This window comes from Acipenser ruthenus, chromosome 7 (genome assembly GCF_902713425.1).
Source record: "Acipenser ruthenus chromosome 7, fAciRut3.2 maternal haplotype, whole genome shotgun sequence".
Lineage (NCBI taxonomy): Eukaryota > Metazoa > Chordata > Actinopteri > Acipenseriformes > Acipenseridae > Acipenser > Acipenser ruthenus.
This window is the reverse complement of record NC_081195.1, coordinates 24431738-24451084: the sequence shown is the minus strand read 5'-3', so window position 1 is coordinate 24451084 and position 19347 is coordinate 24431738. Positions and strand designations below refer to the sequence as shown.

General features: G+C 42.2%; 1 protein-coding gene across 2 annotated transcripts in view; it reads right to left on the bottom strand.

The window, feature by feature from the left end:
• The window catches only part of LOC117415636 (spectrin beta chain, non-erythrocytic 4-like), a 47535-nt gene extending 32586 nt beyond the window's left edge, over window positions 1-14949 (bottom strand). For both annotated transcript variants that reach the window (XM_034026222.3, XM_034026223.3), the window contains exons 1-15: window positions 14796-14949; window positions 14123-14274; window positions 13691-13864; window positions 12825-12916; window positions 12427-12507; window positions 11736-11851; window positions 11519-11631; window positions 10858-11045; window positions 9344-9461; window positions 7946-8104; window positions 7344-7646; window positions 6654-6804; window positions 5377-6247; window positions 4074-4211; window positions 1406-2162 (exon numbers count right to left, since the gene is read on the bottom strand). In XM_034026222.3, the coding sequence (XP_033882113.3) occupies window positions 1406-2162; window positions 4074-4211; window positions 5377-6247; window positions 6654-6804; window positions 7344-7646; window positions 7946-8104; window positions 9344-9461; window positions 10858-11045; window positions 11519-11631; window positions 11736-11851; window positions 12427-12507; window positions 12825-12916; window positions 13691-13864; window positions 14123-14274; window positions 14796-14946 (3564 nt within the window). In that variant the 5' untranslated portion in view covers window positions 14947-14949. The remainder of the gene's footprint in view (window positions 1-1405; window positions 2163-4073; window positions 4212-5376; window positions 6248-6653; window positions 6805-7343; window positions 7647-7945; window positions 8105-9343; window positions 9462-10857; window positions 11046-11518; window positions 11632-11735; window positions 11852-12426; window positions 12508-12824; window positions 12917-13690; window positions 13865-14122; window positions 14275-14795) is intronic.
• Window positions 14950-19347: the final 4398 nt, after the last annotated feature.

The following is a 19347-nucleotide window of genomic DNA, read 5'->3' as shown; positions in this document are numbered from 1 at the left end:
CTAATGTGTTTCATGTAAAAATATAAATCTGTACAGTAGGCCTATACAGTATACAGTACAGTAGTAAAATCAAATAAATACCTAGCACACTTTCTTTTTACTTTAGCCAACCGGTAACACAAAATAAATCATGCTGCTGCATTGTATGCATTGGTGTACAATGTGTATAAAAGATTATTTTAAATTGAAACTAAATTATTTTATCTTATTATTATTATTATTATTATTATTATTATTATTATTATTATTATTATTATTATTATTAACTTGGCAGCTTAGACAATTAACACAAAATAGATCATGGTGCCGCATTGACAAGTTATGATACATACAGGAGAACAGTCAATCCTCGTTAATACGAATTTTAAGGGACCAGCAACACATTTTGCATTATACCACTAATTTGTATTATCATGAGTAGCCTATAAGCCAAATGCATACTGTCAGTTTTTATTTAAGTTAGTCAGCAGTGCTAAATTGTGCGCAATTACAAACCACCTGCACATTAACAGAATAGGTGTGTTCTCTATTCCTATACGGATGCTCAGAATGAGCTGGAGGGGTTTGTGGCACATGTGTGCAGTCTATTGCTCCCAACATGTTGGAGAAACCAGAAATGTCATAGAAATTTGTTTTCAAGGCTTTTAAGTACATCCTGCTTTTTGGGGAAAAATATGTATTTGGGTGTTCGCCTCAAAAATGCATTGAGCAAAACTGGCAATACACGAGAAAAAGCAGACTGGGAAATGCCAGCAACAGCTGCCACAGTCCCCTGAAAGGACCCAGAGGCAAGATAATGGAAGGTGGACAATAGAGTGACCACTGCAGGGATAGCATGGCTTCTCTGGGTGACAAGCTCCAGGTCGTCTTTTAAATCAGACAGCAGCTCAAGCATTATGTGGCTGCCGATCCTGAACCTGTGCTTAATCTGGTCTTCATTTAAATCGAAGAGGGTAATGCGGGTCCGAAATACCCTTTCTCTTCTCATCCTTCAAATCACTCGTTCTTGCTGAAGACAATGTCTCCTTCTTGTTTTTCATACTGCCTTTTAAAGGTTTGCCAATCACGACTGTTTAAAACGTGTCGCAGTTGCCGGCAGCTTTAGTACATCTCATTATAATATTTGAGAACCCTGATCTTTTGCAAATTTATGCAGAAGCGCTCATAATGACATATTCATCTAAGGCTCAACCACAAAGAAAAAATGCTGCTGCAAAGCATTCCCTTAAAAGTCACTAACAGCATTGCGCTTATTTGGTACATTTCACCCTAGACTTCCGACTCGTTTGCAATCTACACTGTTGCTGGACAGGGGGGAAAAAAACGATTTGTCCAAGAAATGGAATCTAGTTACATAAATAAAGTAGCTTTATTTTTGTTTCTTTTGCTGTTGTCCTCCTCTTACCTGGTTATTGAGGAAGGACTCTGCCTGCTTGACGTCACGAAGGAAGAGGTGGAATATGTGGGACTGCACCAGGACCTCCCTCCGGCTCTCCCACATTTCCAGCAGCTTGTTCCAGCCCACATCCAGCTTCTGCAGCCACTGCTGGAGGGAGATGTAGGGCAGCTCGGCCTCCTCCAGAGCCAGGAGCTTGTTGACCTCCTGGATCTGGTTGTAGTCCTCCTCGTAGCGTCCGATCTCCTCCTTCAAGGCGGCATGCTGGTTGATGAGCCGCTCGGCTTCCTCCAGATTGTTGGGGAGCTCCTCCGAAGCCACGGCCGTCTGGGTGCGCACCAGCCAGGTTAAGAAGTTGTCCAGGTCTTGGATGAACTGCTGGAGCCTGCTGGCCACCGTGAGGGAGTCTTCGCACCCTTGCAGGATCCTCTTGAGCTCGTCCCACTCCACGCTGATCTGCTCAAACTGCACCAATATCTCCATGGCTTGGGAGGGGTGGGTGGCTGCCAGTTCTTCAGCCTCTTGCTGAAGGCTGATCAGCTTGGGCTCCAGGATGGCCAAGGCTCCCTCCATGGTGGAGAGCTTCCTCTGAAGGGCCAGCACCCCTCCCAGATCAGTGCCGGCATACTGGGTGGTCTCGATGGCTTTCCTCTTCTCGCTGATCTGAGACTGCATCTCGGTGCACTCCAGCAAGAAGTTCTGGATACGCACGACAGAATTCAGGTGGTCCTTCTTCTGCTCCACCAGCTCCACAATCCGGTTCCACCTGCAAGACCAGGGAGCAACGTCAAGCAGTGTGGTCTGATGGGCAGTTCAGTTGGATTCTCTCAAAATGCACCTGGAGGTTTTTTTTTTCTCTAAGTTATGTCCTAACCCAAACCTAGGACTTAATCCTAGCCTTACAGTCACTACAGAATCCCAGCCCCTGATTGAATCGTTATCTTTATGTCATCTATCATTAATTACTTAACTGTTTAATATCCTACTGTTTGTATTCTCTATTGTTGCAAATCCATGATCTAAGCAGAAATAACATTGGAGAACATTGCACAGCAAAATTAAACATTCCTAATGCAGTCCCATCTGGGTGGCATTTGCCCGACTATCTCTCTCCAGTCTCCTGTTATTAGTTGTAGCTCCCATAGCCATTGAATTGCTAACCTAAATGGCAGCTGCAGTAATTGTGAACTTTTAGTATACAACAGTTGTACTGCTTGTGCACATCCCTTACACGAATGGATTTCTGGAAAATTGCTCAAATGAAAAAGTGGTTTACGTTACGTCAATAGTCTGAAAACTCAAATGCTATTCATTGCACATTGCAGATTGGTTGCAACTATTCATTGCAGATTGGTTGCAACTTTGATTTGCAGGGGGGGGGGGTCAGTACTGAATGAAGAGGGGAGGGGGGGTGCCCTGATTTCTTGTTAATTGCATCCTGTATAGAATTTGAAATGGCTCCACCATGGATGGTCTCAAATTAAATAAGACTAATATAAGCAAAACAGAAAGCTAAGCCTTAAAACCGCATCTGTATATATACTGTATATATATATTCTACAGTGTATGCCTTCAGGCTGTCGCATATATGTGTCTCCATGTGAGTACAGTATGTGAGTCAGAAAACACAATCAGTGCTGCAGTGCTCTCCTCTACAGTACTGAGGGGAAACAATTGAATACACTCCCACATCTCACAATGTGGAGTGCCAGCCGCATCAAGGCTCTGTGTTCCACACGGTTTTAAAAATAGCACTTCCATTATTTAGAGGGTTGCTGCTTTATAAGCACATGCGGAAAACATCTGTTTAGTGGAGGCTTAAGGCAGCACAGAGGGCTGCTTCAGTCACCTCTGGAAGCCTGTGTTCAAATAGAAGCTGGTGGTATCACCCCAGCGGACATAAGCGCAATCCATGTTCAAAAACAGCGAACAAAATCCGTCAAGCTCTGGCAAGCAAAGGGTGTTCCGGTCCCTAGCTGGCAGAACAGGGCTGGCCCTTACCACTCCTGGTCTTTGTTCCAACCCCATTCAAAAGCATTTAATTGAACCTGCATCCAGACCTTGAAGTAGTTGATTGTCTCATTTTACCTGTTAAACCTGGAGTGGAATGGTCCTCCAGGACCGTGATTGGACAACCCTAGCCTATGCCACTGTCCCTCATCTGGGGGGGGGGGGGGGGGGGGGGGGAGTCTAAGTGGACTTTAGCCCCCGGCACTGACGGTCGATGAAGCAGACACTGACAGTGTAGAATATTAAACACTGTTAAAAATAAAACACAAACTCATCAGGAGTCAGCACACAGGCCGACAACAGCGACTGGAGATAAAGGCTGTGTCTGACGGCATTCACTGGAAAGAGTGGTGGGTCTCAGTTAGAACGGCACTGTGCAGCACACTATAGTCCCTGTAGTCCTTTCAGATCCGTCCTTAGTATAAAACCGAAGTCCTATTGTAAGTGACTCTGCAGTTGTTGATGCATAGTTCGCCTGCGCCTAGTCTCTGTAAGTTGCTTTGGATAAAAGTGTCTGCTAAATGACAAATTAATTAATAATAGATCCTTTAGGCCCTCAAACGGGAGCAAAAAGCCCATGTTTGCCTCTTCGTACACTACACTTAAAAACAAATGATTATATTATGTCATCATTTTACATTTCTCATTGACCCTGACCAGTGGTTACCTGCCATTGAGGTGGTCCTGGCAGCCTCTGACCTCTGCAGAACTCGGATGACCACTGTCCAGAAGCTGCTGGACAATCTGATTGACATCCAGAATCCGTCCCATCAGACTGTTCATCTCCTGGTCAAGACTCTCAAACCTGGTCAGCGAGAAACCGATTTGTTATAAAACAATACTGAAATACAAACTGACCATCCCATGCTGTTTGATCTAAAAACTCTTAGGAACTTTCAGAGACCTGTTCCTAAGGGACATTCTGTGAATGGAAACACTAAAAAAATAATTTAGTTGTACAGTAAAAACAAACGCTTTCCTGTTCCATGAGTTGAATGACAAAAGTGTACTGTAACGGTACACTTTAGGATGCAACATCTATGAATGTCATCGCTCCTGTTCATCAGATTGGTCAGCCCGCCACTGGTGTTTCTCAGACCTGAAGTTTATGTTACAAAGGGGAGGGATTTTCAAAATGTTGTTAATGATGTAGCATTGATTTTGGCATATTTAAGCGGTCGTTCTACTTATGTCGTTATTAAACAATCGTGCTAATGTGATTTCCAAAAAATTATGTTGATTTACGAAATAATGTTAATATTTTAACGAGCAGGGCTTCTTGCAACTATTTCTTTTGTTTGCGTGGGAATTTAAAAGGAAATCTGTGTTAATTGCCATCATTTATCAGGAGTTAATTTTCACATGAAAAAGGAGGGTTTTAATTAACGAAAAAGTATATAACTCACCTGGAATAAAAAAAAACTATGGGTTTGCTGGGAGTTGCAGCAGCAGTAGCAGCAAATGCAATTTTAGAGCTTGAGTGCGAGCCAGAGATTGACAGACCCCAGCTACGATACAGAGAGAGGGTGGACAGGACCAAGGTTCATTTCTCTAGATCTACCAGATGACGATCTAAAAACTCGATTGCGTCTGTATAGGGCATTTTGTCGACCTTGAATTAAGCTTTTAACGAGAAATGCATTCATAACGACCTCATCGACTCAATTTCAAGGCATTATTGGATTGATTTTATTAACAAATTCTGTTTGAAAATCACTTGCTACTAAAGCTGTTGTTACTATACCACAAGTTCAATACAAAAACACAGATGTTTGAAAAACCCTCCAAAAGTGGCTAGACAAAACCCAAATTCACAAGCAGATGAGAACATGAAGCATATATGGAAGCTACTGTAAATCAAGATATTTTTTTTATCCCTCTTCCTTAATTATGAGATTCAGTTTCTTTTCTTACACCTTAGCCCCTGATTCTACCTGTAATTACAACTGAAAGAAAAGGACTTGACTTACCTGTGTGCCACCACTTCCACGTCTTCCAGCTTCTCTGGGATTTCCATTTTGTTGAGCCACTGTTCCTTCTCATCGATCCAGACCTCGCAGGCGTTGACCTCGCTGAACATGCGGTAGACGGCCAGGGCATCGTGGAGCCACTGCTGCCTCAGGGCAGTCACTTCGGTCACCTCCGTGTAGAGCTGCTCCACCTCTGCCATGCGGTTCTGCACCTCGTCCAGGTCCCGGTACTGCGCGGACAAGCTGACCTTGTGCTTGCGGAGAGATACCACATAGATCCGGTGCTTCTCGATCTCCTCGGCCACCCCTTTGTGCTTCTTCATCAAGGACTGGGTGGAGTACTCGTCGTGGCCAAAGTCCTCACTGGAGACCAGCCTGTAGGTGTCCTGCAGCCAGGCCAAGAGATCATCCGTTTCTGCATTGAACTGGAAGAAGCTGAGGGCCTCCTGTAGTTTGTGGAGCCTCAAGCCCGCGTGGTCTTCAAGCTTCTTCCACTGGGCCTTCACCTCCATGATCTTCTCCTGGATGTGCCCCGTCCCGAAGCATTTCTGGGTCAGGATCTGCTTGCCCTTCTTCATGGTCTGCTGGAGGAGGGACCGGCGGCCCAAGAGCTCCCCGGCCAGGGTCTTGTGCTTGTTGAGCAGCTTCAAGATGCTGCTGAGGTCCTTGCCGAAGGTCTGGGTGGCCAGGATGGCCGTCTTCTCCCGGATCCAGGCCTCAGATTCCTCCATTTCCTGGAAGAAGGCCCACAGCTGCCGGGATTCTTCCAGCTCCGAGCGCCTCTTTCCAGCAAGCTGTTTGAGCTCTTCCAGGCAGGTGCTGACGTGTCTCACCCTGTTGCAGATTACCTGGCGATCACAGGGCTGGTAACCTGGAATGAGAGGGGAAGTTAAGAAAGAAGTAAAGTATTAAACTATGGGGTGGCATTTTCTGTAATTAATCAGAGCATGTGAATGAAAGATTTTTCAATCACATAGTCAGTCCTACTAATCGATAAGTGGGTTGCAGCAGGGAGGCAATATTCTTGGGCTTTTCAAATCAGGCAAACTATCCCCAATCTATTTTCCAATGCTGCAGGAGCACAAAGGCTCCCCACAGCCAATAACAGGATTCAAACACCCAGCACCCCAAGTAGCATTTTACTGGGGACTTATTTCAACTTACTTCCACAACTGTCTAGCTCAATTGAGTTGAAGTGCTGCCCTTCACACAGAACCTCTATTCAAATTAACTTTGATATGGCTCTGATATGGCTATGCAATGGAGCTGCCCTTCACCTTCCATGCTGGTGAATTTGAGAGCTGCCGCGTTGAGTGTCTTCACCCGCTCTGCCTGCACGGAGATGTCAGCTTCCAGCAGCCCGTGTTTCTGAAGCAAGTCATCCACCTCCAGCAAATGCTTTCCGAAGTCCTTGGAGAGCAACAGCACCTGCAAGCAACCTCAGTGATCAGCACACTCACACCTGACGCTATTGGTGCCATTATTTTTGTATTTTATTTTTTTAAATGAAAATATGTTCTTGATGTAATGTGTGAGACAAAGAAAGAAAGAAATCGATGAACCAACAAATGAATGAAAGAAAGGAGAAAAAAGAAAGAAAGAAAAAAAGAATCAATCAAGCAAACAAACTAACAAAACAAAGACATTATACAGAAGCTGCTGCATCCTGGTACCTTTGCTGCAGGTCATATTGCCTGATTAAAGCGACACCGTTGGATGGAGTTTGAACAACAACACATTGAGTAATTATGAGATACCAGGAAGCGACAACTACAGTGTTGTTTGAAGTGAAATATAAGATACATGCAAAGAACCAAAAGACCCTAAACAGAAGAAAAGGGGCTTGTGGTAACAAGAAGCACTCACATCACATCTTAAAAAAAAAAATATATATATATTTCTAGATACCTTCCTCAGCGTGTCACACACACACACACACACACACACACACAAGCAGCCCCTCTGACCTGCATCTCCTCCATCCAGTTGATCATGTAGACCATCTCCTGGAAGGTGTTCTGCAGGGTGAGGTTCCTCTCCAGGCGAGCCCGGCGCCCAATCACCAGCTCCTTCAGCAGACTCCACTGCCGCAGGACGTTGTCCTTCTGAGCAGCGATGCGCCGGACGTCGTAGTAGCTCTCGGACTCCATCTCCGCCGACAGCTCCACAACCACAGCGATGCGCTCCTCGTACGACGAGATGTCCGCCTCGATGGCTTCGTGCTTCTTCATCGCCGCCTCCACTGCCGGCAGGTCATAACCAAAGTTGTCCTGGATTTTAAAAAAGACATTGGAAGCATACAATGTTGCGCTTTTTGAGGGATGGAACTGCGTTGACAGCATGTGTTTAACAGTAATTTTCACGATGGTCCCATTTTGTTATAAGTAAGCGTATTACATAATGGAATAAAAGCGTAACTCAGTTGTTTACAATTAATAGGTAAACCCCAATTTTAAAAAATGGTCAGGCAAATTGAACCACCAAAGACCATTTAGTACATTTTGACAGCTACATATTCTAGTTAATAGTAACTAGAAGTTAAACGACACATGTTAGATCGTCCTCATACCTGTGAGACCAGTCTCTGGTTCTCATTCAGCCACGCCTCCCTCATAGTGACTTTGTGATCAAAGCGCTGAGCCAAGAGTTCCAGCTTCTCCTGGCGAATCAGCTCTGTCCTCAGAGCCACGCCCCTCTCATGCTCCGCCTTCTCCAGGCGTTCCCAGGCCTGGGCAAGACGAGGTTAAACACAGAGCCCTTACACAACCACACACACACACACACACAGGCAAATCCCCACACATAACACCCGCTTTGGATATTCATAACCTCAAACACTGTAATCAGAAACCAATTTCCTAATTGAATCTACAAAAAGCCTTTAAACACAACTGAAAACGTGTGGGGATATCCACATTGAGTGGAATAACATGCTTACTGGGACTAGTTTCGAATGATTCTTTGCTTCCATTCCAATCCAGTGGCGTGCTGCTGAAATTCAGCATAAGAGCTGCGCTTTGCACAATACATGTTTTATATAATGTCTGAAATAATTTCAGATTTCTATTTTTGTTTTTGATTTGGAGCCAGATTTCCTTGAGAACGCGTTTAGTCAAGATATGCCAGTTACACAATCTGCCAGTGTCTGACTTATCCAAACAGCCTGTAGCCCCTTCATTACCACCGGCAACTTTAGGAAACAACAGAGAGGCTGCAAACTGACAGACAAAGCTCAAGCTTCTATCTAAAAAGATGGTTGTGAAGAGGCCATAAACAGGGTTCAAAATTAATCTGCATGGAAGCACCTTCTGTTGACAGTGAACGTAAAGATTTGCCAGGTAAAATAATCCCTGAATGAATTGATTTAATATTTCAAAAATTACAAATTGAATTGCTATTTATTAAAAAAAATATATACATGTGTTATAAACAGAATATTGAGTGATTGTTTGTAGTATACCTTAGAAGGCAAATAAAAACCGTATATATATGTTCTCTATAGACACATTGGGAAACTGTTATAAATTTTAATTATATTATTATAAAGCAAGAAGGGATGAGATTCCTTCCTTAATTAGAGTATTGTGTTTTGCCATCCACTGTACAGCTCTGGCCAAAGGTTTAGCATCACCCTATAAAATGAACTAATTTCGCTTCATAAAGTCGAATGAAACCTGCTGAATAATGTTATGTTAACATGTTGAATTACATTCGGCTTTGTAGTTTTCCATATACTTAATGAAACAACATTAAAAAATAATTGACATTTTGAAATCTAACATGAAATACTGCTAATTACGGCTTCCGGTAGACTTTTGCGATATCATTTGTAGTTAAATAAAACATCTCAATTATGTTCATATAGTTTTTTTTAATTTTTGTTGTCTTAATCCTAAAATTGTAGGTGATGCAAAACTTTTGGCCAAAGCTGTGCAGTAAGAGTGCATTTCTCAATCCAGCCACACACCTTGTTGATGTCAGAGATGAGATTCCCCTCATGAGGCACGTACAGTTTCTGGTTGTTCGCTCTCAGTTTGCTTTGGATGGTGAACAGGAGGACCTCCAGGTTTCCCTTCTCTTGAAATCTGAAGCCAGAACACACAGATGGGCTGCTTAGCAAAGACGAGGCGACAGGAGGAGGATCTAGAAATACTACAAGAATCTTTCTTTTAGTATTTCTAAATTCAACACCATTGAGTGTTCAGTAGTTAGGGTTGGGATGTGCATCAAGACAAGAGCCAACAACACAACCATTGAGTCGCCAGATGAAAGCAGTGCATGTAACCCGGAAGAGATGCCACGATTGCAACAGGAACTCCAGTAGCTGTTTCTTCTGAGAGTTTTGTGACGTGATTTCCGGCCGCCAGGAAATCAGAAATCAAGTGACAGGTTACAAGCAATAGCCCATCACTTCAAACATCAAACAGATCATTGTTTTTAACTAAGAATTTCAGTCAAGCACGTCACATTAAATTCCAAGAAAAAGGTTTACATGTAGTAGCTATTACATATCTATATCTATATCTTACATATCTATGGATGGTATTTTCCAGTCGCATAACAGCCTGTAATTAAAAGTGGCTTGTCTCCGTGCACTTTGAATATACAAGGAATAATGATTCTGACTGTTCGAGAGATGCTGTCTTCACCGTGCAGCTGTTTATGAGGCCAAACCCAGATGTGATCCAGATGTTTCATATTTCATCTCTCTCAATGAGCAGATGCTTGTCTTTCTTAAAGAGAGAGACAGAGCTGAACTCAACACGGGGGATTGTTTTAGGGCATTGAGGCAGCTTAGGAAGAGCAGAGGTTTAAGATTTAGAAAAGAACAAGGGCGTTCAAGTTGATGGACACAAATAATAGATTTTGCTATGGAAGTTTTTTAACCTGTAATGGAACTAATATTCACTGGGTATATTTTCAGAACTTGTCTAAATCCGATGTAGGCCCACTTGTGCAATTTTTCAAGTAATTTTTCTACTTTGCCTCCATTTTATATAGTGAGCACCATCTTTAAACACCTTCAGTCTTCAGTATGTTGTTGATCATTACGAGTTGTGATCAATATAAAAAGTACATCAGCATATTTAAATTCAAATACGTTTTTTTAACCCTAAACAAATTACTTCTATAATCCTTCCCTTAAAAAAACGAATATATTGGATCACAATTTAATAATGTCTTTTTAACAATACATATGAATGGCTGCTAATAGGAGACAAGTATATGTGAACTGAGCTTTCAATACAGCAAGTCAAAATAAAAAAGCCAGCGGATTGATTTTAAGTTTGATTCACAGTTGATGCAGTGACTTCCACAGCCGATTGGCTGATGATACTAAATCATTTTCTAATGTGGAATAGAATTTTCATTTAGAACTTAGAACATTTGACATGTGTGTCCCATTATTTATCCCCATTAAAGTGATGCAGCCCATCTCCTCAAGAGGATTGCTGTTCATGTTGGGAGGTCATGGCTTACTTGATGGGCTTCTCAGTGGTACAGTATGTGGTGAAAGCCTGCAGTTGCTGCTGTACCCCGACCAGGGAGTTGGCGAATTTCTGGTTGCTGATAATGCCGATGGTCTTCTCGATCCACTCCAGCAGTTCGGAGGCCAGCACTTCATACCGCTCGATAATCTTCTCCGTCTCCAGTGCCTTATCAAGGACCTGTGGGGGTGGGATGGGGGGCATCAGTGATCAAATTTACTGAAACATCAAAGCCCTTCAGTATACCAAAACCAAAGTGTTGACTCACTCCAACTCTACTGTGATAAGTAAATCCTGGCTTATTTAGTGATGGGCAGAATCTTTTCCGATTCACCTTTAACCCAAAATTCTGCACCACCACCACAGCTGACGTGGGAGTAATCTGCTAAAGGCATCTCTGCACACCCTTAGTGTCTGCTATAAAACACCAAAAAGGTTAGTTTATCCACTTCTTTTTTTTAACACTACATCAAAGCCTGTTAACCAATCAGCAGGAACTTACACATGACGCTTCAGTGACGTTTCCTGGATCCAGTTTCGTTTGCCCTTTTTAACTCACTTTTAGACTATTTGATGGGATGATTTTGTTTAGCTCTGTGTTCTATAATAAGAAATCAATTGCTCCTTAAAGGCGAAGATTCAATAGCTCTTACCTTTCCAACCCTCTTCCCTTCGACAGCCAGAGCTTTCATTTTAGAGAAGTAATGGTAAAAGGACACAACGTAGGTGATGATTGACTTTTCATCCGGATTCTCCGTATTGACGTCTGCAGGGAGTGGAGAGGCAGGGAAGGGTTACATAGAATGGAAGTCATTGGCAAGGGTTGGGCGCTCATAAAAAGACTAGGATCGGGATTGTTATAAAGCCCACCTTCTGGGTCAAGAAGTTTGGTCAGTCCGAGGTGCTGCTCTGCACTGTTGAAGGCCTCCTGGAGATTGTGGGTGGCGTTAGATTTGGTCAGTTTGCTGAATTCAATCAGATCGGGCCTAAAAACGGGAAAAGAACAGAAATCACATGCATGAATTTCCATGGTTGATTGGTTCAATAGAAGCTGTCTGAGATCTCGATTGGTTTCAGCACAAGCTCTCCAATTAACCCCGCCTCCCAATGCGGAAGGATCATGGCGGGATGTATAAATCATGTGATGAATGAAGCATTTGTTAGACTTTCTGATGCTTTTATTCTGTATTCCTTTTTATGTTTATTACTGTTTGTGTCCTGTCTCTTTTTGCCCTTGATTTTATAATGTTAGTTCTTGCTGCCTTCTCTTGGAAATTAGATGTATATCCCAAGGGTTATATCCTGGTTAAATAAATCCATTTGAATTTGATTGTATATAAGGGAACGTATAAGGGGAAGACAAAGTTATAAACTAAAATCAAAAGAAGTTAAAATCTTCAAACCTTTCAAAGATCTTCAGCTCTCACCGCTGTCCATAACATTTGCTCCTGATGCTGCAGCCATGTTTCCTAACGGTTCCTAATAGTACCCTTTAGCAACTGAATAGGTCATCCAACTTTCAGCCGGGTGGATGGCCAGGTAAATGGTTTTATGGGATTACCTGTGTTTATGGATCAGAGCATTGAAGGCAAGCCCGTCTCGCCAGCTGGTTGTGAAGTTTTGAATGCTCACTTCGGGGTAGCTGGCAAAAGATTCAAGAGACAATGTCGGTCAACGCTTCTCTTACTGGGCTTTCCATTCATTTCACTTCCCAATACAGCGCACGATGGAAGCACTGGCTAAAAACTTGCAAATACACCATGCAAAAAATCTTGAAGAAAACCATTTTAACGCCGTGTTTTATACCCCGCCAATGTATTTGTTCAGGCTGAAGAGCTATTATAAATGACATCCCCACCTACTGGTTACATCTACAGTGGAGAATTGCGCTATAAATATGCTGTTTTGTTGATGTTTGCAATAGTAAGAATATGGAGATGGTTTGATAATAAAACTTACCCAGCGGTCTTCATCTGACACCAGAGAAGCAGTGCATCCTTGGCCGAACGCGTCTCCCGATTGTCTTCAGTCTTGATCTTAATCACTTGGATCTGAAATGAGAAAAAACAGAGACGCTCAGAAGTCTTTTGCATGAGTGCTGCATATGTGGCCCTTACATTAACTCTGGCTTCTCTGCTGTAATTCAACCTTAGAACATTGTGATGCAGTTACAGCCTTCCTATGTATTTGTTATTGTTATTTTATAACACTTTTTAATAATGGCTGCACATTCATAACGAATTCTGACTGAATACCACAGGAATAACACCTGAATATCTTTTGCACTTCCTTGGAGTTCTGAAGCAATTCATTTTGATTTCAGCCCCTGTTAATTCATGTGGATTTAATTAACCATATTCATGCCAGGTTTTTTTTGTAGCAAATGATGTTGATCACATGTATGAGGCATGCATTCATATGTTTCTCCATCACACCTTGTCTGAAATAGTTATAAAAGTCACATTTCTGGCTATCATGTACAAATGTTAACAACTTTTTAAAATGTAAAAACTGTACATATAAAGCTGTTATTTTGTAAAGGGGTTCCAGTGACACTATAAACCCACAAGCATGATTTATAGCTTTATTGTGTAAATTTGGGTGTACAGCTATGGCCAAAAGTTTTGCATCACCCTATAGAATTAATTCATTTTGCTTCATAAAGTCGAACGAAACCTGCTGAATAATGTTACGTTAACATATTGAATTACACACTGCTTGGTAGACTTTTGCAGTATGTACATATAAAGTTACAATATGTCAAACCGCATTACCCAGGTTTTTTAATTTGAGTTTGAGTGACGGGGTGTGAGCGAGAGTGGTACCTGGAAGCGGAGGATGATGGTCCATATCAGACCCAGCGAGAGGCGATGGTTGCCATCGACGATGTCGTGGGATCCCACGTTCTCCAGGTGGACGCGCTGCTCCTTGAGGAACATCAGAGCCTTGTCCACGTTCTCCAGGCAGTGGATCCGCATGCGACCTCGTGTGGGCTTGGGCTTAAACAAGTGAGCGGAGAGGTGGAGTGAGAGAACTGGAAGGGAAGGAGAGGTAGGCAGGAAGGTAGGGAGGAATGTAGCGAGGAAAGGTGGGGAAGCAAAGAGGGATGGAGGTTAGGGAGGCAAGGATGGAGGAAAAGGAGCGACGGTCATAGAGAGGACAGGAGGAAGGGAGGGAGGGAGGGGGAGAGGGGGTCGGCGATGGAGCGAGGGGGAGGGAGGGAGACAGGGTGAGGGAGCTAGAGAGGCAGAACTCACCAGCTGTTCCCCAGACAGCACCTCCAGCAGCCTGGTCAGCATGTATCCATCCCGAAGATCGTTGTAGAGGTCAGCGATTCGACAGGCGACTTGCGCCAAGTGAGAGTTCATCCACTTGGTGAAGGTCTTCTTCTGAACAGCGTCGCGCTCGTCTGACATGAGAACATACGGGAAGACACAGATTCAAGAGGAAGGTGACTCAAAGAGCCTATTATATGTAGGACCCCAGGGGGAATTAATGTTTCTTCCCACCAGCGAACATTTGTTGCCTCCATACATGAGTGTTTGTTATGTATCCTATTTTTATGTACATTATGCATGTGTAACACTGGTGAATGGGAGCAATGTTTGCAGCCTGTTATCATGTATTATTGTAGGGGAGAACCGATCTGTCAGAGGGCATATGGTTGTGGTTAGGGTTAGGGAAAGCGGTCTTAAAATTAGGGTTTTAGTTGAAAATTTATGGTTAGACTCACTAAGATTACTTTGTTACAAAAAAATAAGGGGGTACAAATATTCGGAACAGGAAACCAATATTCCCGAATATTAATTCCTGTGGAGGGCGACGAATATTGGTTCCTAGGCGGGGAACTAACATTTTTAGGGGGTGGGCGGTACATATATTGTGTGAAAGTGGGTTGAGTATTTCAGTAAATAAGAGAATCTGCCTAACCTGCCAGTGCTCTGATCCGGGAGCACTCAAAGATCCTGGCTGTCGTACTCTTCACGTCCCAGGCCTGTTCCAGGGTGCTGGCGGGACGGTTATTATTGTTGAATTGCCGCTGAGCCTCGGCGTTGTCCAGGTCTGTGCTTGCGTTCGCCATGGCGCTCCCCCTGCAGCGTCCAATACAGAAAGCACAGCTCAGTGAACACAGCAGTTTTGATGGTCATCAATCACCGTGGTTACCCTTAAAAAAATGGGTTTAGTGAATGTAGTTACCATCCCATGATAATTACAGTTGCTTATTTCTATTTAAATTTATTCATGAGTTTGTGATGTAATTTGCTGCATAGTTAATGATGTAACAATCTACAGTTCCTTTCTATTTAAACATTCAGGCATCGTGGTATTGAGTCTCTTTTTATTTTCATTTATTCTTCTATATTGTACATGATCTCATTTTATTTCTTCTAAAACTACAAATTGTAGGTCATTTATGTTGTCTTGAACTACAGCTATGGCCAAAAGTGTTGCATCAACCTATAGAAATAACTAATTGAAACCTGCTGAATAACGTTATGTTAACATATTGAATTATATACCGCTTTGTAGTTTTCCATATACTTAACCAAAAACTGAAAATGTGCCATTTCAAAATCTGACATGAAATACTTAGTACTTTGTGCCGTCCAGTGTTTAAAGAAAAGGGCTTGTAACCAGGAGGTCCCTGGTTCAAATCCCAGCTCAGCCACTGACTCATTGTGTGACTTTGAGCAAGTCACTTAACCTCCTTGTGCTCCGTCTTTCAGGTGAGACGTTGTTGTGACTCTGCAGCTGATGCATAGTTCACACACCCTAGTCTCTGGTGGTGGAGTTTTAAGCACATTGAATGTTACTGCTGCATTATCTGAATTCTGCTTCTTTTCCAGGATAAGCATGGTAAGTACACATTTAAAGTTTATTTATTATTATTAGTAGTAGTAGTAGTAGTCGTAGTATTTTATTTTTTTATTGCCTGTTTTGTCACAAAAAATACATTTTTCTACACCCAGCTTAGGGAGGTGAGTAATGATTACATTAGTTGCAGTGATTTGTGAGAGTAATGATTAGAAATGGAAAACGGAATAAAATATTTGTAAGCTACTTTTCCCCCTAGTTTAAGTCTGTATTTCAAAGGTTTATTTATAGCTTTTATTGTTGTTGTGGACTATTTGGCTGCTGTCAGTGTAGTTCTGTTCTGTCTCAATGGCAGCACGCTGGGTTTATTCATTTATAGAAAAGGAAACAGTGGTGCAATTTGATTGTGGTTTTCTAATGTGACGTGTAGGTGCTGTGAAACTCAGGAAGGAAAGAAAAATGCAATCTCTTACTCTTTGACACTATCCTTCGCTGCTCCACACCCTCCTACACAACCCACCCTGAACATTCATCCCTTTGTCCTTTTTATAGTAGTTTTGATTTGTTATTCATATGAAATCAACCCATGTGCACACTGCAGTATATCACTATACATGAACGTAAGAAGAGTTTTAGTGAAAGCCCAGGGAGGAGAAAGCCTCTGCCAGATTAACTGTGACACTGTCACCGAGAGCACAAGACTCCCTTTGCTAACCTAAACACTGCACACACTTACAGCACAGCCATAGCCAACAGCTGAGCTGTGGAAGGTGACATTGGATATCAACAAGCCAGGGAAGGACAGTTCGGGGGGGGGGGAGAGTTGTGAATTACTGCCCATATTTTAATGCACAAAGTGTACTTTATTTGGTAACTAGGGGGTCAACTCATATAGCAGTATAGTTTAGCTGTCTCAATACTGTTTTTGAATTTCTGTAAACTTAATGACTCATATTTGAAATGTGTTGGCGGTTTCAGTCTAGTGGACATTAGTTTACTTTAGAAATATATTTTAAAAATGTATTTAGAATTGTATATATTGAAGTTGTTTTTTTTTAAACAACCTCTGGGATAGAATCAGATTTAATCAGCACTGTTGAGTGTGTAATAGTTATAAATTACTTTTTTTTTTCTTTTAAGCATGACATACACATGGACAAATATCCAGACAGACAGACAACTCCATATATTCCCACAATCTGATATTCACAATAACACAAATACACAATTAGTTTAACAAGCAATCTTACTAGAAATTGTGTATTTTGCTTTTTGTTTTATTAAAAAGTGGTTTGAATTGACTAAATGCTTGTCCTTAATCTGTTACCTTGATTTAGGGTAGAATAAGTGTAGGCTGCTCATACCTTTGTCTGTCTATTTAGTAATGCTCTTTTAGCTGAAAAGGGTAGCTGTTATATAAACTAGCACACACTAACGGTAATTCGTTGCAGTTTCATTGCACGTATCCGTATCTGCTGTATTTTTACAGGGAATTCTTTCACAGTGATTCTGTGGGGTACTAATATGTTACCGAGTTGGGCTGCCAGAGTCTATTGGCTAAAAAACCCTTTGCTTTAACCCTCTCGATCCCTCGTAGCAGTGCCTGACTGAGTGGCACGTTGCCGCTCTGCTTTACACTGTAGGCTTGCTGCTTAGCCGTTAGGACGCCACGTGAACCACTGAACTAACATGCTCCACTCAGCTTATTGCTGTTGAAGCCTACTGTATGATGGGCAACTGTGAGGACAGTGTCTGAGTTGAGAGTCTTTATTATCTTGGAAGGAGCGGTGGTGCTTGACACACGTCTTGCATATGTTTCCCTTGCTTTATTCTTTCCTGTGGTTAACCACATATTTTATAATGCTTTACCATACTAGCTGTGGTTAACCCTATGCTTTACTGCATGTACCCATGTATGTGTAACAGGGCAGAGGCTAGGCACAAACCGGCGCCCCTGCCCATCGCAAGCGAGCATCTTACCCGGGCTCGTCTGCATTCGTGGTGATAGAGCTTTTAACCTCATCTCACCTCACCGACAGGGGAAGAATCAGCAATGCCAGTGCATCACACAACACTGCAGTTTACATTTCAAAACTGAAACAAATATTCTGTCGTTTGCAAAAGTGTCACTCGTACCACGTTACAGCGAGGAAATCTAAGTAAACGAATTATTATGCACAACAGAATGTGTGTTATGTATTTTAGACATCATGTACTTTTTAGAACAGTCCTGTATGTGTTATATGAATGAATACCAACATAGCCACCGAACACATTTCCAGGTGTATTCGTTGAAGATTTGAATATGTGTCAACTGAATTGATGCTTATTTCATATGAATTTGACAGGACATACTTGCTTATAATATTTACATTAATGGCATTTATTATCAAGCCAGTTTTATATAGTACACCCACACATAACCTCCAGCATATCTTTGATTTGGCAGCTGTGGGTTTCCAAAGGGGCCCTGTGAGAATGCAGACAGTAACCGTACCCAGTCCTTCCTAACCCAAATACACCCAGGTTTGCTCTACCCTGGAGCCTGGAGCAGGAGAATGGCAAGACGCCAGCCTCACTTAGATCATCTGCCAACTGTTACTTTTATAATCTCTGTGGCTTGTTTATTTTCACACTCTGCTAAATTATTTAAAACAAGAAAGCATTCCTGCTCCTCAGTTCTCTGCCACAGGAAAAGAACCACTTCCTGGGTTCAAGGAGCGCGATAATCAATTCCAATTGGGAAGATACATATCACGATATGCAGGTCGCGATACGACATGCATCACAATGCAATATGAGGGTCCTGATGGGCTACGTGTATGATGCTTTAACAAGATCAAATTAGCATTTAATTATGGACTCCTTTGTCAAAAGACAAAAGTAATTAAGTTAAGGAGAGCATGTACTCATACCAACTATAAAATACACTTATTCGTTCAAGAACCATTTCTTGAACTACAATGAGCGATGTTGTGCTTATTAGTACAAGCTATATCAAGGAAAGAAAGCATCAGGATTCATTAATCTGCAGTGAATCACTACATCCCTATTACCCAAGTATAAAAACAACATTGGAGCGCTACACTAAGTGATAATGTTGGTAATTCTAATAAGAGATAAGGAAATATATATAGACATATACAATAAAGTCAAAGTTACAGGACTAAAGGATGTTATGATATGGGGGTTTGTGTCTGGTGTTAATTCAGTACCCGCTAGGGCACAATAAACACAATTTTGGCTTTGGGCTGGGAATGTGTTGTGATGTTTGCATTGAGGTGGAATACGGATTTGGAGAGAACAAAAGGAGCCCAGAAATAGCCAGCGTGACTTTATTGTGAAGCTCTTTGTTCGTGTGCTGTTGTCAGCTCTGGGTTATTAAGTGCAGCCCTGTTGAGTACGAATAGCAGAATAAACCTGAGGGAAGATGAATGCCAGGCTGCATTACTCCACATCTCGTCAGCTCTCCACTCAGAGATGGGAAAAACAGCCCGGGCAAGCTTTCATTCACTCGTCTTTCAACAAGGCGGAAGCGCAGATGGTACCATCAGAACATATGAGCTTTCTAAGGGGAAGGTTGAGAAATGTTACATGTTATATTGCAGTCGTTGGAAAACCTGAGTGTGCACAATAAATATATATATATGCTTTTAAACTGTGTGCA